This window comes from Triplophysa rosa, linkage group LG14 (assembly GCF_024868665.1).
Source record: "Triplophysa rosa linkage group LG14, Trosa_1v2, whole genome shotgun sequence".
Taxonomy (NCBI): domain Eukaryota; kingdom Metazoa; phylum Chordata; class Actinopteri; order Cypriniformes; family Nemacheilidae; genus Triplophysa; species Triplophysa rosa.
The window spans coordinates 10,557,743-10,578,793 of NC_079903.1; the positions used below are offsets into that span (position 1 = coordinate 10,557,743).

The 21,051-nt window shown below is 43.5% G+C and overlaps 1 protein-coding gene across 1 annotated transcript; it reads left to right on the forward strand.

Moving 5' to 3' along the window:
* The first annotated feature begins 1,338 nt into the window (after positions 1-1,338).
* On the forward strand, positions 1,339-20,023 carry galnt17 (polypeptide N-acetylgalactosaminyltransferase 17). Its single transcript, XM_057351199.1, has 12 exons — positions 1,339-1,572; positions 2,207-2,480; positions 2,934-3,117; positions 5,014-5,180; positions 5,779-5,953; positions 7,101-7,298; positions 12,430-12,547; positions 12,647-12,832; positions 12,915-13,052; positions 13,735-13,830; positions 15,203-15,364; positions 15,443-20,023. The coding sequence occupies exons 1-12, from the start codon at positions 1,495-1,497 to the stop codon at positions 15,587-15,589; spliced, it is 1,923 nt and encodes a 640-aa protein (XP_057207182.1). The 5' UTR covers positions 1,339-1,494; the 3' UTR covers positions 15,590-20,023.
* The last annotated feature ends 1,028 nt before the right edge of the window (positions 20,024-21,051 follow it).

The following is a 21,051-nucleotide window of genomic DNA, read 5'->3' on the forward strand; positions in this document are numbered from 1 at the left end:
TTCAATGTACTGGCTTCGGCCCTCCACCATTTTTGTCGACGGGGGGGGGCTGGGGGAGTGGGGGTTGTGGTTGGCGGGTGTGGTAGGGTTTGCGAGTGGTAGGTTGTGCTTCTGTCATTGCCTTTCCTGCATACACGTCCGATTCGCAATTGCATTCGCGTTCCGTGTATACGCTCCCGATTAACGCTTCTAATCCGTCCATCTCTCCGGCCCATGCGTCCGTTTCGGCCCAAAAAGAACATCGGCCCACCGGGAAAATGCCCGGTATGCCCAATTACCAATCCAGCCCTGGGTTAAAGTATTGACTCACAACGGAGTTGATATTTCCGGATTTAATAAGTTCCTGACGGGGAGAGATCTAGTGAAACTGGACTCAAATTTTAGATCTATAAGATCTGCAAGCCATATCTCATAGTTGGATCTATCAACACAAAGGCCCACAATATCCGAGACGTGGTTGCAAAACATGTACTTGTATGAGATCTTGTTTTTTATCTAATGTGATGTTGATTTTGTATAATTATTCAATAAACCTTGAGTTAAGTTTCAGACACAATTAAACACACGTTTTTGTTCTATTTTGGCTAGTCCCTAACAAATCTAGAACAAATCTGAACTTTTGTGCATTTCTGAGCAACAGACATCTACAGTATTTTGCTATTGATTAGATAAAAAAGCAACGAAACTAATTAAGTCACTGAATGTTTTGTTTTGTTTTGTTGAAGGTCACAGAATTAAATTTATCTTGGGTATTTACCTTTTTTGTTATGTTTAGCTGTTGGAATGTTTACCTGCATAAAAAAAAAATATGTTACAGTAGGTGAGTGATAAAACATGGAACATAAAACATCCAACACATACATTTCTGCCCAATAAATCACCCAAGTTACTTCTATTATTGTTTTATTATTACTTTTTAGTGTTTTGTGGATCTTTTGAATGAATTTTGGGGGTGCTGGTCTTGGTCTCGGCTTGGTCTCGGCCTGCCTTGGTCTTGTCTTGGTCTCGGCCCCTCAAAGTTTTGGTCTTGTCTTGGTCTCGACACCCTCTTGTCTTGGTCTCGGTTTTGGTGGTCTCGACTACAACACTACCTACGCTTTTGACTCATGACACATGACGTAAAAATCTCTTTAACTTATACTGTTTTCAAATACACTAGTCTCCATTGATTTTCATTCACTAAAACCAGAAAATGTATGGATGTAAAAAATGAGGATTTCCATCTTTTATCTATGCAACAGCCGCCAACTACTTTTCAAATTTCCTGCATAAATATAGTGAAAATCGATCAGCTCCACTTCGATCATCCATTCCGTGTTTCCCATCGGTCTCCGCTGAGGCGCTATATCCAGCATTATGTGGACCAAACGATTTAACAGGAAACCTTAACAGCAGAAAACAGACGTGTGGAAGGCACATGATGCGGGCTGCTCTTGAATAAACGCTGTAAAGAGAAAAGAACTCATAACTGAGGCTTTGGAAACACCGTTGACCATGAACGCTGGATTTGATGTGATCAGGGCTGCTGAATCCTGCTCGAGACGATGTTGCGTCTGCGGAGTCATAGATGAAGTAACGATAGATGGATCTTACATACTTCTGCTTATCCAGGGCAAATTCGCACGTTTTCTAAATCGACAGAAGATAAACCTGACCTCATAAATCATCTCCTGACATTTCCAGTGGAGGAGCTGTCATTGAGGACTTTTTTATTGAACTGGCACATGTCCTTATGACGATCTGCAGTTTACGAACCCGTGACTCTTTAAAGCAGCCAGTGTAGATATTGACTTAAATTGAGTAAAAATGTAAATACGTTGAATTATATTTATTAACAAGACAAATACTGTAAACAACAAATACGGATGATAGCACCCGCAAGGATATCAAGTGCAGGATGCGTTTTACCAATCCGAAATGGTAGGCTAAATTGTTATGGTTATATTCGCTAAATAATATTATGTAGCCTACTATAAAAAACAGTCGTGTTTTGCGTAACGTTTGTTGCTGATTTAATCCTCATTATCTTGTTGTCTGTTTTATCCAGTTTACAATTCAAAAGCATTGTTTTAAAACCTACGTATAACCTCACGAGCTGAAATAACGTTCAATGCCTCAGTATAACGGTTATACTGATGCATTGAACGTTTCAGCTTTCGAGGTCTGCTTCCGTTTTGCATCATGAGTTGAATCCGTGTCTTTCAAGATGCGATTTGCTGGATTCAGGACACCAACATCTTTCATGGCGTTTGTGATGAGAAGATGGAAAATCTTACTGGTGCTAAATGTGTTCACGGTGGTCGGGTTCATCACTTTTTGGGGCAAGTGCAATTTACGCGCGATCAAAGCTCAGCAAGCGGCTGCCGACACAAGACTACAGACGCACACCAATGGATCTGCTCAGGAGATCAGCATCTCCCATGATGTCCTCTTAAAGAGACTGGGATCACTGGAAGATGTAGTGTACAGACAACTCAACGGTGATTCGTTTAAATGTCTTGACATATCTGAAGTATTCCCATGTAGTTTACCCCATCTTTGTTGCTTGTATTAAAGGGATAGTTCCCTGTCGTCATTTATTCACCCACACATTATTCAAAACTTGTATGACTCTTTGTTCTGTGGAACAAAAAAGAAAATATTTTGAGACATGTTTCAGTGGTTTTGTGCCATACCATAGAAGTCAATAGGAGTTGACGTTGTTTGGCTATACCGACATTCTCAAAATGTCTTCTTTTGAGTTCTACAGAAGAAAGAAAGTCATTCCTGTTTGGAATGACATGAAAGCGGGTAAATGACGGATGAATTCATTTTTCAGTGAACTATGCCTTTAATATCACAAACGACTAAACATATATTTATATTTTAGCCTTTTAGGATTCATGTTAATACAGTAACAACACTGTATTCATTGAGGCAATTATGTTCAACAGGTTTGTCCAAGTCTCTTGGACTCATCGAGGGTTTTGGAGGCCGCGGTAGAGGAGGACTGCCAGCAACGCTTTTGCCGATGGAAGAAAAGGAGGCCAAATACTTGAGGGAGAAATATGGCTACAATGCATTTCTTAGTGACAAAATTTCTCTGGATAGGTCTATTCCGGACTATCGGCCGAGCAAGTGAGTTCCTTGTTATAACTGAGAAACCTATTTTTATAGCTACATCACTTCTTAGAAATGAGTTTATAAAGCACTTGATAGAGCCAGGGCCAGATTAACACTTCACTGTACCCGGGGCAACAATATTCAAGGGCCCCATCATCACGACCCCAGGATCACCATAATCTGGCAAAATACTGAATAAATTACAGTAATACAGTAAATATACTCAATATTTCAATAACTAACTGTCATCAAGTGCATTTTGATGTACAGATGTGCAAATGCTCATAGAACTACAAATGCACCACAGTGTTCTCTTGTCAATGCCATTCACTCATGATGTTATGAAAACAAAACGCATTGGCATCAGTATAATCTGGCAAAATTGACCCACTACATAGAGAGTGAAGGAAGTGTCCTCCATTTTCACAAAAAAATTAAATAAGCAACCATTTTCAAAGCATCCAATATTTATTTAACAACACCTACTCCCAACACAAATGTATTGAATTGATAGAGCCATCACAGAGGAAGTCCACAGACAAGACACAAACAAAAATCCATAATCTCCTAGAATCAAGTAGCATTTTGGTCCTCAGCTCATTTTAAACAGAAATCACCCTGTCACCTCAGAATTCAACAGGACAATCAAGTTATAGTGCAATATAAACATTTTGAAATCTGCTGTTTTCTCTCAACAACAATAAACAATTTACAGCATTTTCATGGAGCCACCACAAGGAAAACATAAATAAAATGCAGTATCATCTGCTCCTAAACTCATTTTAACTTGTTTTAAAACAGAAAACAACCTGTCACATCACAGTTCAACAAGACAGGCAAGGGTTAAACATTTTTGTGCAAGATAAACATTTGGAAATCTGTCAATTTCTCTCAATTAGACAAGACAAAAAGAAATGCTACATAATCTGGCAATGAAGCAGATCGTTGGTGAGGGAGCGTGTCCTACTCCCAATTCCGGACTCCCTCACTGATGCAAGACACTTGGCAGTCCGTTTCTGTAAAGCTGCAGGCCCTCGGAAGATCGCCTCTTCACGGAGCGGCTCTGTAACCGGCCCCCACAGTGCAGGATCCACAGGGAGTAGAGGCGTTGAGGTACAGGGGCTGCTCGCAGACTCGACGAGCGGCTCAGATGGCGGTGAGACTCGACCATCACCGCTTCCCTCAACGGTCGCACTCGCAGCAGAATCCGGGCCGTCGGTTGAAGATGCTGCCGGGGGCTCTTCGCTCTCGGGGCTGTGAACATTAGCTAGCGCCGGCAGTGAAGAAATGTCCTGACTAGCTGAGCTGTCCTCGTTGACGGATGCTGCCTTAGCAGAACAGTTGCTAACGTTTACTAGCGTGAAGAAATTCCCTATTTTCGGTATATATTTTAAATTTTCTGCGTTCCTGATATCCTTCTCCTTTTTTAATTTCCGTTTAGCGCTCCCACTTAGCTTCTCCATGTTTGCATTTTTTGAGTTGTGTTGTGTAGCGGTGCTTGCCGTTACGCGACCGGCTCAGTGCACGTTGATTGGCGTCACCGCCCTGGGCCCTTTAGAGGTCGTGGGCCCCTGGGCAATTGCCCAGTTGCCCATATGGTTAATCCGGCCTTGGATAGAGCATTACTGTAGCAGCATAAAGGTTGAGAAAATACCCATATTGATCAAATGTAAAGCTTGTCAGTCACTTTGGATAAAAGCATCAGCCAAATGTAAAAATGCAAGTCTTTCTATAGTCTGAGCAGATGATACGTGAATAATTTCATGATGTACGAGAGGAACTTGAATATTTTTGTTCCTAAAAAAGGTTCTATAAATACATTTTATGTCTGAGCTTCTTGTGTACCAATGCTTACAAGAGTTTGGTGCTTTGTTTCAGTAATAATGTGTCCATGTATGTGTATTTTTGCAGATGCAAGAGGGTCTTTTATCCTCGTGACTTACCGCAGATCTCCATCATCTTCATCTTCGTGAATGAGGCGTTGTCTGTCATACTGCGTTCAGTCCATTCCGCTGTCAATCACACTCCAGCTCATCTCTTAAAGGAGATCATCTTAGTGGATGACAACAGTGATGATGGTGAGATTTTTAAATTGTATTATTTAGCAATTACAATCTTACTTCCAGACTGGAAAATAGGTAAAAAGGAGAAAACAAGGTCAAAAGAAATCTGTAAACTAATGTGCTGCGTTTTACCATACGAGTGTCAACACAGATAACCGCGAATTGCTTGCCAAGTGGCATCCTTTTCTCACGTCGTTCATAGCTCTGCCTGTCTGTTGTATCAGAGTGTGTGTTCAAGCTTCCCGGCGAGACAGTTTCAATCACATTGTTGGCTTGAGCCGGTGGCGCAGAGCCAGCCGTCCATCAGCACGAAGGGAAAAGCCTGCATTTGCTGAAATCAGGGGGCAGACAGCTAACACACCCATTTCTGTCCTCATAATGTCAGTGATTCTCCGGTTGTTTCTCATCGAACTGATGACAGTGGGGAAAGCAAACGCTTTCCAAGAAATGGGGATGGTACGGACCCTGTATCACACAACAAAGGCATATGGAGTTTTGGCACAGAAGACTTGTTCCCTACGGTGTGGTTGAAGCACAGTGAGAAAGCAATCGGGCATCATGAAACAAGATTTTTGATTGATGCTGATTGTGTTTGTGTATTTATGCACGACAGAACAGCTGAAAGGACCACTAGAGGAGTATGTCAACAAGCGCTACCCATGTCTTATCAAGATAGTACGAAATCAGAAGAGAGAGGGACTCATCCGTGCTCGCATCGAGGGCTGGAAGGTGGCGACCGGGGAGGTGACTGGGTTCTTCGATGCCCATGTTGAATTTACGCCTGCTTGGTGAGAACATTGGACCATACCTAATTATGTTCTCAACCTTTTTGACTCCAAGGCCCCCCCCCACTGTATTGAACAATATTCAAAGACCCTTCTCTCGCTCACAAAAACTCAAAACTTCTACCCTATCAAATATTTCATAGCTTGATATTAACTGGAAAAGTGTTTATTCAATATAAAATGAAGAAACACTAAAATCCAAGATAAGAAATATTTTGGTTGTTTTAAAATGTATTTCAATGTACATTTTGTCTAATTTGACATTTTTAGTCATCCTGAGGCCCCCTTGGAAGTCAGCTGGGGCCCCCTTGTGGGCTACGGCCCTCCTGTTGAGAATCACTGATATAGACATTCTCATTTTGACCTCATCTACATATGCAATTTTGTCACATGGGCAATTCTAGAGTTATGGATGTGACATTTTCAGTCAAAACGTGGAATATAAACACTCATATATATTGAACAATATATTGAACCATCTGTTTGTATTTTACTAAACCCCTGATGATAGAGGCCAGGCAGTAGAAAAATATCAGTTTAAAAAAGGATGGATGTGACACGTTTTTGAGAGACGACATACTTTGTAGGATTTCTGTAAATTAAAATGTACAAACCAGAAGCAATAATACCTAATAAGGAATGCCTCTTCATAGACCACAATATAGTTATTTTATTTTAATGTTTTATGTTCCCGTTAATGAGGAATATGGACAATTCACTTACCAGACTATGGAAAACTATGTTTTAAAAACTTTAATAGGGACTTCATGGGTATTTAAACCACCAAACGTTGACATCAGACCTATCAGTATCGTGAAATCCTTTGGTAAAAACTTTTCATATTAAGATTTATATTTGCATGGAATTGCCCACATGCATTTTCAATGACCACCAATTTTGATAATCCAATCACATTTAAGATCAGTTATGCCTGTATTCATTTCTGTCCACAAAACTGATGTTAACAAGGCCAACCTTCCTTCAGCTTCAACTCTCCCTCAACAAGAAAGCTCAGTTTTATGCTCCATGTAACTCCATCTAATTGGCTGATGTGAGAGGACTCCATAGCAGAGATGCAAGAAATGCTATTTGTGCTGTGCAGTAATACAGTTTTGCTTATAATGATCTAACCTCTCCAACCCCCCACCAGGGCTGAACCAGTTCTGTCTAGAATCAAAGAGAACCATAAGAGGATCATTCTGCCGTCCGTAGATAACATTAAGGATGAGACATTTGAACTGGAGCGCTACGAGAACTCTGGCCACGGCTATAACTGGGAACTCTGGTGTATGTATATTAGTCCACCTAAACAGTGGTGGGATGAAGGAGACACATCTGCACCTATCAGGTATGATTCTGCTGGCATTTTCATATTGAATATTAGTTTGGAGTTACTGGAATAACGTAAGGAACGTTTGAATGCTCAGAGGTTGCTCTTTTATAGCTCATGGATTTGATGAAGTTCTCAGTTTTGTTTCATTTAGTATTAACTTAGTCTGAGATGTTTCTTCTGAAAACCGCATAGGATTACGATATAACCCTGGGTTGCCAGGTTTTGAGATTTCACATTGTACATTTGTAAACATTGGGTTAACATCGTCGTATCATATTTACACAGACTTTCATATTATTTTAATATTTACAAGATTAAGACATTTAAATAGCACACGTGCAGCCGGGTTGAATGGCTGCTTGTTTATTCATGTAAATGTCATCTTGTATATCACACATTTGCTCTGGTTGTGTTCTGAAACATACTACAAAAGCAATCATAGAAACCAAATGAAAGGAAAACAGGGGAGCACTTGCCATTACTTTTTGACATTTTCCTGTTGATGCTGAAACACGGCACAATGAAAGTTTATGCCACACTGCACAAAACAAATGAATATTTAAAGACATTAGAACCACAAAGGTTTTGAAAAGCTTTTAAAGTTAGGAAACATTGCTTAAAGGGATAGTTCACCCAAAAATGAAAACTCTGTCATCATTTACTCATCCTCTTGTTATTTTAAACTTGTATGACTTTATTTCTTCTGCAGAACTCAAAAGAAGATATTTAGAAGAGAATGGGTTACTGAACAGCACCGGCACCCATTCACTTCTATTGTATGGACACAAAACCAATGCAAGTCAATGTGTGCCGGTTAACCCTTTAAAGCCGGATGCGTTGTCGCCGACGCATTTTACCAAGCGGTGTTCATTTAACCGTAACTCTTCAACCATTTACGCTATCAAAAAATTTTGAATTGCTCCTAAAAGTAGACAAACTGAGCTTTTTGAACTTGTATGTATTACGGTAATCACTTGCGTCTCATAAGCCATTTGCTGCAGTTTTCGTGGAGCGCGGTAGAGGGCAGATATGAACAGGGAGTGACGGAGTGCGACAGATTAGAGTGATTTTGAGCAAGTAAAATAAAATAAAAATTGGCAAACGAAACATGGCGAAGAGGAAATATACTCAACTCAACTCTCAACTCAACTTTATTTATATAGCGCTTTTTACAGTTTTCATTGTTACAAAGCAGCTGTACATGAGACATATTGACTATAAGCAAAACAATTAAAGTTGTACCTGTAAAAACAAGAAAAAGGTGAAAACACAGAAGACAGACATACCCACATACAAAACACTCCACACACAAAATATGCACATGTACTAACACACATAGACACACACACACGAACACAAACAAGTACGCACACACACAGACACGCATGCACACACACACGCACGCACACACACACACGCACAGTGAGAGCAAACATTTAAGATAAAGGAGAGAGAAGCACAGGTCAAATATAACAGACTATAAATTCCTATATGCAATATTAATTAAAACTTTAAAATTCTAATTCTAAAGCAGCCCCCCCGGCCAGGCAAATAGTGCAAAAGAACAGTATGCAAATGGTGGCGAGGAACCCAAAAATCTAATCGAGAAAACAAACCTCAGGAGAACCCAGGCCCAACCAGGGGATTCCAGTTCCCCTCTGGCAAAAGCTGCTGCCTCTACACAAGCTCCAGAGAGCTTGCACAACAAGGCTAAATAAAATAAATAAACTTATTAATAAGGTAAATTATAGTTTTAAGATTATCATTAATAATATAATAGCATTTGAAATTTTGTGGTGAAGACGTGTCAAGTGACCACGTCCTTCTTTATCCAGCTCTATCATCTCAGCTCTTGTCAGGTCGCCGTTTCCCATTCTCCGCTCTACCATCAGGTCAGGCCATGAACTGCATCCTGCTCGCTGTGGTAACCTTGGAACAATGAGACAAGACTGGCTGAGAGTAGAGTACTGTTCTGCACTCTTTGATGCAACAAGTACATCAGTTGTGTTTTTGGTTCCGGTTGATCTAACTAATGCAGCCTAATCCCTCAGAGGATTTATATTATGGAAGTGTAGTGTAAGCAAGATTAAAAAGATGCGTCTTTAGTCTAGATTTAAACTGACAGAGTGTGTCTGCCTCCCGGACAGTGCAGGGAAGACTATTCCAAAGTTTAGGCGCTAGATAGGAAAAGGATCTACCACCTGCACTTCATTTTGAAATTCTAGGTATTACCTATATTCTAGGTAAATTCTAGGTATTATAATCTGCTATAAATCTCATCACCAAGATAAGCAGTGAGGGGGCCAGAGAATATTACAGTGTCTGACATCTTGCTTGCGAGCTCACACACCTCTTTAATGTTATCTTTTGTGATCTCCGATTGACGGAGTCGAACATCATTTGTGCCGACGTGAATTACAATCTTACTGAATTTACGATTAGCCTTAGCCAGAACATTTAAATTTGACTTGATGTCAGGCGCTCTGGCTCCCGGTAAACATTTGACTATGGTGGCTGGTGCCTCTATGTTAACGTTCCGAACAATAGAATCACCGATAACTAGGGCACTTTCAGCAGGAACCCAGCAAATATACAGAGGTGTTTGAGATACTTTTTGATCTTGAAACTGACGGTGTGCTAGACTCTTCTGACCCAGAGTCTGCATATTCAGAATAAGCTGTGGGTGTCGATCCAGACGTGGAGGGGTAAGTAAATGTTGTCTCATGAGAAATGTTCGTAAAATAGGCTTAGACTTAGTGTTTCAAACTACCAGTTTCACATATCTTGTGTTATGTGCGTATGCCTTCATGCACATGCTTGGATTTGTATGGAGCGTGTGTGCTCTTATATGCGTGTATGTGCGCACAAGTAACGTTATGCGTGGACATACGCAGTGCATGTGTATATCTGAGTGTCTTTGTGTGCGTGCATGCATGCATGTTGAAGCATGTGTATTTGTGTGTATGCATGTGTGTTTGCATGCATTCATTTGAGTGAATGGAGTGAAAAGTGCAAAAAAACGCCTGGAGAACTGGTGTCAAAAAAGGCTCCTGAATGAAAACTATGTACATGCGTGACACTAAAAAGACTTTTTGCATGTACTACAGTATATTCTTCATGTCTGAAGTGCTAGATTCTTTCGTTCTTTAGTTTTTTGAGAATGTCTGAATAAAAATCAGTAAAAATGTATTTACGTTTTTTTATTTTTGTCTATTTAAATTCTATTTACAAACACACAACATACAGTAATAGTGAAAACCCTTATTTTATTGAAAGACTGTTGTTTTCCTAAAAAAACGATACCTTGCACATGATGATAGGACATTGTGTTAGAATTTGACAGTCAAAAGAACAAAATGTTTGAAAACAACATATTTTCCCTTTAGGCACTAAAGGGTTAACAACATTCTTTAAAATATCTTCTTTTGTGTTCTGCAGAAGAAAGTAAGTCATACAGGTTTGAAATGACAAGAGGGTGAGTAAATGATGACAGAATTTGAATTTTGGGGTGAACTATCCCTTTAACATGGGCTTAAAAGTGACCCTAACACATGGCTAAAAAAGACATTAACTCAATCATTATGTATATTAGAAAAAGAGTAGCATTGCAGATAGAGCTGTGAATCCTCACCTGCCTCACGATTCGATTCGATTACGATTCAGAGGGTCACGATTCGATGCATCTTGTCCGCCATTTTTGTTATTAAAAATATACAAACAATTGAACCTCTTTCTCTTACAATTTCTTTTATTTAGCAGCTTTTGAAACAAAACAATGTCAAATTACATGACAACTTGTAGGGTTTTTCCTGGCTCAAAATGAGACGGAGGTGGTGCCATCCTTATCTTGTACACACACACGAAGGCCTAAGGTGATTTTGACATATTAACAGTTCTAATAAAATTAGACGAAAATGAAAATTATTAAGTTATATAAAACATTACTTTTATTCAACCAAACAGAAATGTTTTTTTAATCAAATAAAGCTTTTTATCATTTTCAACTAACTTTTCAGCTCACAATAGCCAACTGAATTAACCAGTCTTACTAAATGAGCAAAGCTCATTCACATCTTGCATTCTCTGTGGTTCACTTTAAATGATCTCTTATATTCGCTAGTGACTGAAAAGTTCAATAGTTTAAATGAATCGGTTCAAATGAGTCATTCGTGTGCGAGTCGTTCTGAACGCAATGTGCGTTCATACTGGCGAACTCGCTGTGTACAGTATATGCTGATTCAACGATCCAACTGCACAGTTAAAGATAGTACAATGATGTATGTCATGTTAATTTAAGAAATTAAACGTACTTTGATGCAAAACAAACAGCCGTGAAACACAGCTAGCTCTTGTTCTGCAACTCTTTTTAGCGCCTCAGTGTGCTGATAATGAAACAGCGCCTGCCGCAACTGCAGTTACAAATGACAGTCTGTTAAATGCACGCAGCATTTCTTGGATAATTTTGGCGAGAGTCTGAGGTGGCACGGCATTTGACGGAGGCGGCCGCCTCCAATTTCTCAATGCAGTAAAAATCTGACTTGTCTGTAACAGTATGTAAACACAAAACCCCTTTATATTGCAAAGTAAATATATTATCAAAAGGTTTCAACCTAATGAACATAAAATTCTGTAGCAGCAGTGTGATCTTTGTCTGTTCGGAGGTAAAGCTGTCTCTATTGATTGCTTTATTGTTGGCTGCACAGCTCTGTTTTGCTGAGTTGCTAATGGTAACTTTAGCTCTGAGTGAAAACGGGAGATGTAATTCCTCATATCTGTTGTGTTTCCAACGTATTTAATCCTGGTTAGACATTTCTTGCACACTGCATACCTTTTATCAAGTAACCCTTTCTCGTCTTCGTAAAATCCGAAATGTGTCCAATGTCTCCTACTTTGTATATACGCACATCTGACGTATGTGCTGTTTACCTCCGACGGTCAAAGGCCATTTTATTAATATTTTAAAAGTACTTTATATTTAACAAACAACAATGTGTGGTGTTATATTTTATTTACATTTTTAAGAATCGATTATTTCATTATATGCATCGATGCAGAATCGTATTACATCTGCATCGTGATGCATCGTGAAAACAATTATTTTCCACAGCTCTAATTGCAGATACTAAGTGTGAAAAGTGTTTTTCAGGACACCTGCAATGATAGGCTGCTCATTTGCGGTAAACCGGGAATACTTCGGGGAACTGGGCCTGTTGGATGCAGGAATGGACGTGTATGGAGGTGAAAATATAGAGCTGGGAATCAGGGTTAGTCTGCCGCCTGTATCTCTCCACTGTATCTCTTCCGCTTTAATGTGAAACATACGTTTTAAAAACGTCCGTTTTTGGTGTTTTTTTAAATGCCAGGTTTGGTTGTGTGGAGGCAGCATGGAAGTTCTGCCCTGTTCCCGAGTGGCCCATATTGCTAGAACAAAAAAGCCTTACCACAGTAACATCGCCTTCCACACTAGACGAAACGCCCTTCGTGTGGCCGAAGTCTGGATGGACCAGTATAAACCCAACGTCTATTTGGCATGGAATCTCCCAATGAAGGTAAATACGAACAAATTGCAATAGTCCAGCAACGTATCCTTTCTTGTCATTTTCAAACACACTCATTTTTTCATCTTTGCAGAACCATGGAATTGATTACGGAGATATTTCCCAGAGAGTAGAGCTCAGGAAAAAACTGGAGTGCAAAAACTTTGAGTGGTACCTTGACAATATCTATCCAGAGATGAGGATATACAACGACACCCTGTTTTATGGAGAAGTAAGTGGATAACATTGGCCCCATTTTTATTTTTGAGTGAACTATCTATCTATTGAAGGTGGCTCTGTATCATTATTTAGCTCCAACAAAAGTAGAATTATCAAAAACGTGTCAAAGTGACATAACAAAAAACAGCCTAAGGCCGTGTTCACACTTGACTTCTTTTTTGAAGCTGCCAGCATTTGTTTTACATTATAATCCTATGGAGTAAACCGTGTTGTCCAAAAAAGTCACAAGCGCTTTTTTAAACGCCACTGCCGGCGTCTTTTTCTGCAGCTTCGAGCGCCTTTTTAAGTTGAAAAAAGTTCAACTTTTCTGAAGAAAACGCCCTACGTCAAGCATCTTTTTTGACAGCTGACCAATGACAAGCGAGTAGCGAGACCTGTCGTTTCCATAACAACATGCGAGGAAGGTGATAACCTTAACTTTCGATTGCATTTCTAGCGAGAAATTAGTACTGTAGTTTTAAAATATGTGGTTGGTTTTTGCAAAGACGGTCTCTGTTTATAATTCAAATAGACTCTGCCTATATGAATCCTGTGTGCTGAGCTGCCTTCATGCACAAACGCTGCCAGCTTTTCTTTTTACTAAAAAAGCGCTCTTGTCAACTTTTTCTTGTCAAAAAAGATGTCAAGTGTTCATGGCCTAAAGTTGTTTAACTCCTTTTTAAAATTTGTTCTAGATTCGCAATACCAATGTGACTCATCTGTGTGTGGACCAGGGCATAAAAGAAAACCACACAGCAACTCTTCACCCCTGTCACGGCTGGGGCCCTCAGGTAAAGGCAAACACCTCTCAGCCGCACATCTCCACAGGCCTGACCTCCACCAAACCCCGACTCACTCTACAGACTGCAGGAAATAGATTATGACTGCAGGGACTTTTTTCATGACACAGTTTTGTGTGTTTTGTTCATCACTGACAACCAAGCAATGAAATATCAGGGTGACTGTGTACTACTTTAGTATAGAATTTTTACGGAGTCAGTAGTAGGTTTGTTGAAATCAGAAGATTTGATTGTGATTATTGATATCATAAGTGATTATTGATATTATGTTAATACTACACATATTATAATATCTTATTAATTTAGTGCCAGTATCGGGTTGATGCTTCAACATTGTAGCTGGCGGTCATGTGCCCATTCAACATTTTGTTTAAAAGCCACAATGGTTACAAACTCTCCCTCTGTCTTCTTACATTTTTATCCGGCCAAAAAAAGGTAAATACTAAGTTAAAGATTAATTTAATTGATAACATTATTTATTAAAAACATATGATATATTTTATGATAATATTGTAATCCCAAATTATTTTGGCCACAATAAAAATGAGAAAAATTCTGACATGAGGGTGAGTAAATTCTGTCATCATTTACTCTCATGTCATTTCAAACCTGTGTGACTTTCTTCTGCAGAACACAAAAGAAGATATTTTGAAGAATGTTGGTATCTGAACAACATCACCTCCATTGACTTCCATTGTATGGACACAAAACCCAATGCAAGTGAAGAATGGGTGCTGCCGGTGTTTGTTTACCAACATTCTTCAAAATATCTTCTTTTGTGTTCTGCGGAATAAAGAAAGTCATACAGGTTTGAAATGATAAGAGGGTGAGTAAATGATGACAGAATTTTCATTTTTGGGTGAACTATCACTTTAACCAACAAGCATCTCTTTGCTTTTCATTTTATTGGCACCAAAACAAAAACAAAAAAGCATAGACCGGCATTGAAATGTATTCCAGTCTGTTCTTTACATTAGAGACGGTCTAGAAAACTAAAAAAATGTATGCAGAATAATAATATTTGCACTTTATATGCCCCATTGAAGATCTTCATAAATTTAGTAAAATGTAGTTGGGTAAAAATATGAAGCAATAAATGAATGCAATTCAAGCAAGCAGGGTCAGTCTGGAGGCCACAATTACAAAATCCATTCTTGACCAATTTACTAAGAGGTGCTGTAATTTGACCCAGCGAATAATTATAATAAATTATCATTATGCAAAATAGCCATAACTGCCAAAATCACTTAAACAAGTATCATCAGCTTCAGATGCCAAATGGCCCTAAATTACACAGTGGCCCAATTACCAAATCACAGAATTAAATAAATTCACATCATCGCTTCTGTGGCCTGTTTTATAGCTGGGCCGCTACACTAAAGAGGGTTATCTTTTCCTGGGTCCTCTGGGAAGCACTGGCGAAGATACTCGCTGTGTAGTGGATGATAAAATCAGCAGATACCCTCAGCTCCTCAACTGTGAGAAATTCTCCAGTGTAAGCCAGAAAACTTGGCACTTTGCACAGGTTAGGTGGTCTCGTTGTTTTTATATAAGTGTAAAAAGTCATTTTTGTCACTAACATGATTTTATGTCTTCCCTGAAGAATGAATCGATTATCAACCGAGCTACGGGACGGTGTCTTGAGATAGTGCAAGCTAACGTCTACTTTGGATACGCTCTGGTCCTGCGCGCCTGCACTGGCCAGAGGTGGAACTTCAAGAATACACTGTATCCAGAACAAGGCCAATAAACCCGGGCTCTTCGATAAGACTGCCACATGCTGAAAGTTTGGACTCTCCAGCCTTCATCGATGTTTAGGAACTTGATTCCAGTTTGGAGATCTCACACATGTCAACCCTTAGCCAAGGGGGTGCTAGTCATGTTTAAGTTTGTCTCAGGAGACCATGTTTTGTATTCTATATGTTTTTTTTGTTTGATTAATTTATGGCTCAGTCTTTTACTGAGAAACAATAACTCAAGTTTCGACTGCTGAAACCAAAATGACAATTAAAGTCGCAGGCAGATCATCAGCTACAGCATTGCAAACAGTTACAGTTACTACACATCAATGTATACATCATTTGAGTCTATTCTTGAATTCTATATATGGAAGTTTAGTTAAATTTAGTCCTGGAAATCAAGTTCACATGCCTGTAAATGGTGTATTTTAATTTTAACTATTGTGTTTTTCTATTCTCTGTTTAAGGCTCTTAACATCAGGTTTTTGATTTATTTGAACCTATTTAGTTTTCTGTTTAAAGGTGCACTTAGTATACAGTGCAGGTTATTAGTATACTGTGTTGCCAGATATTGGGAATGTAGCCCATTTATGGAAGTCGTTGCACTTGGCGGCCATGTTTGCAATGATCCGGGCAGCTATTTCAGTCATAGCAAGACCACAATCCATCTACTTGAATGGGGGTAGACAAATATTTCTGAAATCACTGGCAAAAATCACAATTACATAGCATATTTCCAACCAACATTTAAACCTGACATCAACTGTACCATAACTTTGGTTCCCTTTCTGTCGGTCTCTCGACGTTGTGTCGAGCCGACAGATGGGGTTCGCTCTTGAGAACCTATCAACTCCGACTAGTTTAGAAAAGGCCAATGAAATTGGCGAATGAAATTTGCATGCCGGACTCCGGCCCCGGATATCCATGTATAAAAGGGAGACGGCGTGCTTCATTCATTCACCTTTTATTCTTCGGAGCCTTCACACATGATCGACTTCGAGACTTCAACTCTATGCCGAATTACTGCTGGAATCTTACGACGTGGTGCAGCGGACTGTCCCTTCCTGCAGCGACTTCCCCTGGGCGTCTCGGCAGTTCCAGAAGTGTTTGAGTTTTTTCTCTAAAAGAGCAAATTTCTCCAGCGTGGCATGTCCCGCTGTTCTCCTGGGTGCAATACACTCATCGAGGAGGGGGACACGAGGTCTGCTTCCAGTACACTGGGGTAGCCCTTGTGGATACGTCCTGCCCGCACTGCAGGCAGTTGACGATTCAGACGTTGCGTCACAGGTGGCTGTGTTCCCACGGGACTCAGCCACCACCTCGTCTGCTTCCCGTTCTGTGACAGCAGTGGCTACGGCCCTGCCATCCGCTACGGCGAGCAGCGAGGGTGATATGAGGATTACTGTGAGCGCTAATCCGTCAGCCACCGGCTCGTGGACCGTTCGCACCTCGTCTCGCTCGTCTGACCATTCCCCATGAGACGGTCCCACCGTCTTGTTCCTCAACCACGTATTTGGAAACAGTGCGTGATGATGAGATGTCCGTTGCAGCATCGGAGGGTGACTTACTGGCATCTGACGCTGACGATTCCTCAGAGCTCCCTCCCTCCTGCACTGCACTGCCTCTCCCAATGCTCACAGCTGGATACATGGTACTTCGGGTTTGAGAGGGGCTCCTAGCCGCACTCGCCCCCAGTGCCGTGTTTTCCCGGAAGTGCATGAGGAACTTAGTACGACCTGGAATGCCCCCTTCGGCGCGTGCACGTCAACTAGTTCCATCGCCCTTTCTTCCCTCGATGGTGGGGCAGCTAGAGGATACGTCGATGTCCCCCAGGGGCTCGACCTAGACTCCCGTCCAAAGCATGTAGGTTTTTTCGGCATCTTAGGTGTCGAGAGTTTACTTTGCTGCGGGCCAAGCTGTCCCCTCTCTCCACGCTATGGCCATCCTGCAGGTCCATCAGGCCAAGGCGACGAGAGAGCTCCATGAGGGTAAGACCGACCCAGTGCTTATGCAGGAACTCCGCGCCATCACCGACCTCGCTCTACGGGCGACCAAGGTGACCGCACGGGCCCTGGGTCGGGCGATGTTCACACTTGTGGTCCAGGAGAGACACCTCTGGCTGAACCTTGCACAGATGAGTAATGCCGAGAAAGTCCGCTTTCTCGACGCACCCATCTTGCAAGGGGGGGCTGTTTGGTGATACTGTCGAGCCACAGTTCTCGACAGTAAAGGAGCAGACAGAGGATATCAAGCATATCCTCCCCCGCCGCGACTCTGCCGCCCTCTGGCCATCGAGATCCAGTGCACCGTCTGCTTCCCAGCAGCCCTGGTCCTCTTCGACGCCCTCCGGCTCCGGTGCCCCCACTCAGGCGGCCCCCTGGAAGAAGACGTCGAAGAGGAGACCACCACACCATCAGCAGCCGCTGCGGAAGCCGAAGCGGCCCTCATGGGAAGACCCCAGGGAGATTGAGAATACCTTCGGGCCCGACCCCAGCCATTCCATCGCTGGTTGGTCGATCCGGGACGGTTCCTGCCCCGTCCCAACAACCCACTTCTAAGAGTTTTTCTCTCTCTCTGGGTGTTTATCACAGCCGCTCTCACCTTCTACATGACGGTGTTTGGCAACTCAACGTTGCGTCACGGCGAGACCCAATGTCGAGTATAATCAGCAGCCTAAGCACTCTCAATCAACGGTGCGTTGTGCTACATCATCACCAGGCAGGTAAAACAGCAGAGCCGATCTCCTCTCCGGGGGCCCCCCCACGGTGAGGGATCTGCACTGCCAGCCATCGAACCACCGGGAGGTCGATGAAGCAGAACGTACCCCTAGCCTCCCTGTCTCAGTCCCTGGGAGCCTGACAAGAGCTTCCCAAACCGTCACGGTGACTACGGGATACGTTCCGTCTCGGCTATGTGATCCAACTCCCCAGACGCTTGCCCAAGTTTCGGGGCATCCTCCCAAACCTCAGTCAGAGGCAAGGATGCTCCCGTGCTTCGGGCCGAGGTCGCCACCCCTCTGGTGAGGAAGCGATCGTGCTCGTCCCTCTAGCCGAGATGTTCAACGGGTTTACAGCCCGTATATCATCGTCCCCAAAAAAGCGGGGGTTGCTAGATCTGCGTACCCTGAACAGGCACCTACTCAAGCTGCCGTTCAGGATGCTCACGCAGAAGCGCATCCTGACATCTATCAGATGTCAAGATTGGTTCATGGCAATCGAACTGAAGGACGCTTACTTTCATGTCTCGAATTCCCTCGTCATTGCCCGTTCCTACGGTTCGCTTTTGAGGGTCAGGCATATCAGTACAGAGTCCTTCCTTTCGGTCTGTCCCTGTCCCCACGAGTCTTCACGAAGATCGTGGAAGCCGCCCTCACTCCCCTCAGGGAGAGAGGCGTGCGGGTACTAAACTATCTCGACGACTGGCTCATTTTGACACACTCGCGAGATCTTATGTGTTATGTACACACAGGGACTTAGTGCTTCGGCCTAGATCGATTGGGACTACAGGTCAACTGAGAAAAGAGCGAGCTCTCCCCTGTGCAGAGCATCCTCTCTCTTGGTATGGAACTCAACTCTGTCTCCATGACAGCGTGACTGACTCAGAGCACGCTCAGTCAGTGTTGAACTGCCTGAAACACTTCAGGCAGTCAGCGGTCCCCCTGAAACTTTCAGAGGCTCCTGGGCACATGGCATCCTCGGTGGGGGTGGTCCCCCTCGGGTCGATGCACATGCGACCGCTCCAACACTGGCTACAGAGTCGAGTTCCCTGGAGAGCGTGGCACACCGGCAACAGGCGGATGGTGATTATGCCTCTCTGCCGACGCACCCTAAAACCCTTGGTCTTCAATGACCTTTCTACGGACGGGGGTCCCTCTCGGACAGGTCACGAGGCGCGATGCGCTCTCTCGTCAGTTGACGCCTTGCAGAGAGTGGCGACTCCACCCCCGCGCAATCTAGCTCATTGGGTACAGTTCGGGCGGGCTCAGGTAGACCTGTTCACCTCCCTGGACACCACCCATTACCCGCTAGGATACTCCCCGTCCGAGGCCCCCCTCGGCACGGATGCTCTAGCGCACAGCTGGCCGTGGGACAAGCGGAAGTACGCCTTCCCCCCAGTGAGCCTCATTGCACAGACCCTGTGCAAGGTCAGGGAAGAGGAGCATCAAGCGTACTAGTTGCGCCATACTGGCCCAACCAGACTTGGTTCTCGGAGCTAATGCTCTTGACGACAGCTCCCCCCTGGCCGATTCCCCTGACGAAGGACCTGCTTTCCCAGGGGAAGGGCACGTTATGGCATCCCAGGCCAGACCTCTGGAACCTCCATGTCTGGCCCCTGGACGGGACGAGGAGATCCTGAGTGGCCTACCCCCTGCGGCGGTTAAGACCATCACTCAGGCTAGGGCCCTGGCCACTAGGCGACTATACGCCTATAAGTAGTGCCTCTTCTCATCCTGGTGCTCTTCTCGAAGAGAAGACCCGCGGAGTTGCTCGATCGGGAACGTGCTGTCCTTCCAGAGACTCGAGAGTAATCTCTCCCCTTCCACACTGAACGTGTATGTAGCCGCCATTGCCGCTCATCACGACCCAGTTGCTGGTAAGTCTCTAGGACAGCACAACCTGATCATTTGGTTCCTAAGGGGCGCGGGAAGGCTACCGCCTCACCCGCGCTCCGTACCCTCTTGCGACCTTGATGCGGTCCTGGAGCCCCCCGGAGATGCCGCTCTTTCTCACCTTACGATGAAGACGGCTCTCCGGATGGCGCTCAAGAGGGTAGCGGACCTACAAGCATTCTCCGTGTCCACAGATTGCCTAGAACTCGGGCCCGGTGATTCTCACGCTATCCTGAGACCCCGGCACGGCGACGTGCCCAAAGTTCCCACCACTCCCCCCAGACACCAGGTGGTGAACTTACAGGTGCTCCCCACCGGGGAGGAAGACCCAACCCCATCCGTGTTGTGTCCAGTACGCGCATTGCGCCTCTACTTGGACCACACGCAGAGCCGCAGGAGCTCTGAGCAGCTCTTTGTCTGTTTTGGAGATCAGCAGAAGGGGAGGGCTGTCTCAAACAGAGATTGGCGTGCTGGATCATGGACGCCGTCACTACGGCGTACCGGTCCTAAGATCGTCCGTGCCCACTGGCACTGGCTCAGGGCGCCTCTGGCAGACATCTGCAGAGCTGGGGGTTGGGCTACGCCCAACACCTTCACGAGGGTCTACAGCCTCCGTGTAAAACCGGTATCAGCTCGAGTCTTGCAGGGCATCAGGTAAGACCGGCGGCCGGTAGGGCGTATGCCTGCGAAAGCACCTTCCCCCCTCCTAGGTGGGTCAGCGTGCTATTTTTTGCCCCCCTTCTTTCCCCACTGGGTGAAGAACAGTTACTCCATCCATCACTAAGCAAGCACCTCCTGCGGGCAGGCTGGGCAGAGCAGCCCTGCCCCTTAGGCCGGGTGCCAACTGAGTTATCCACAACATAG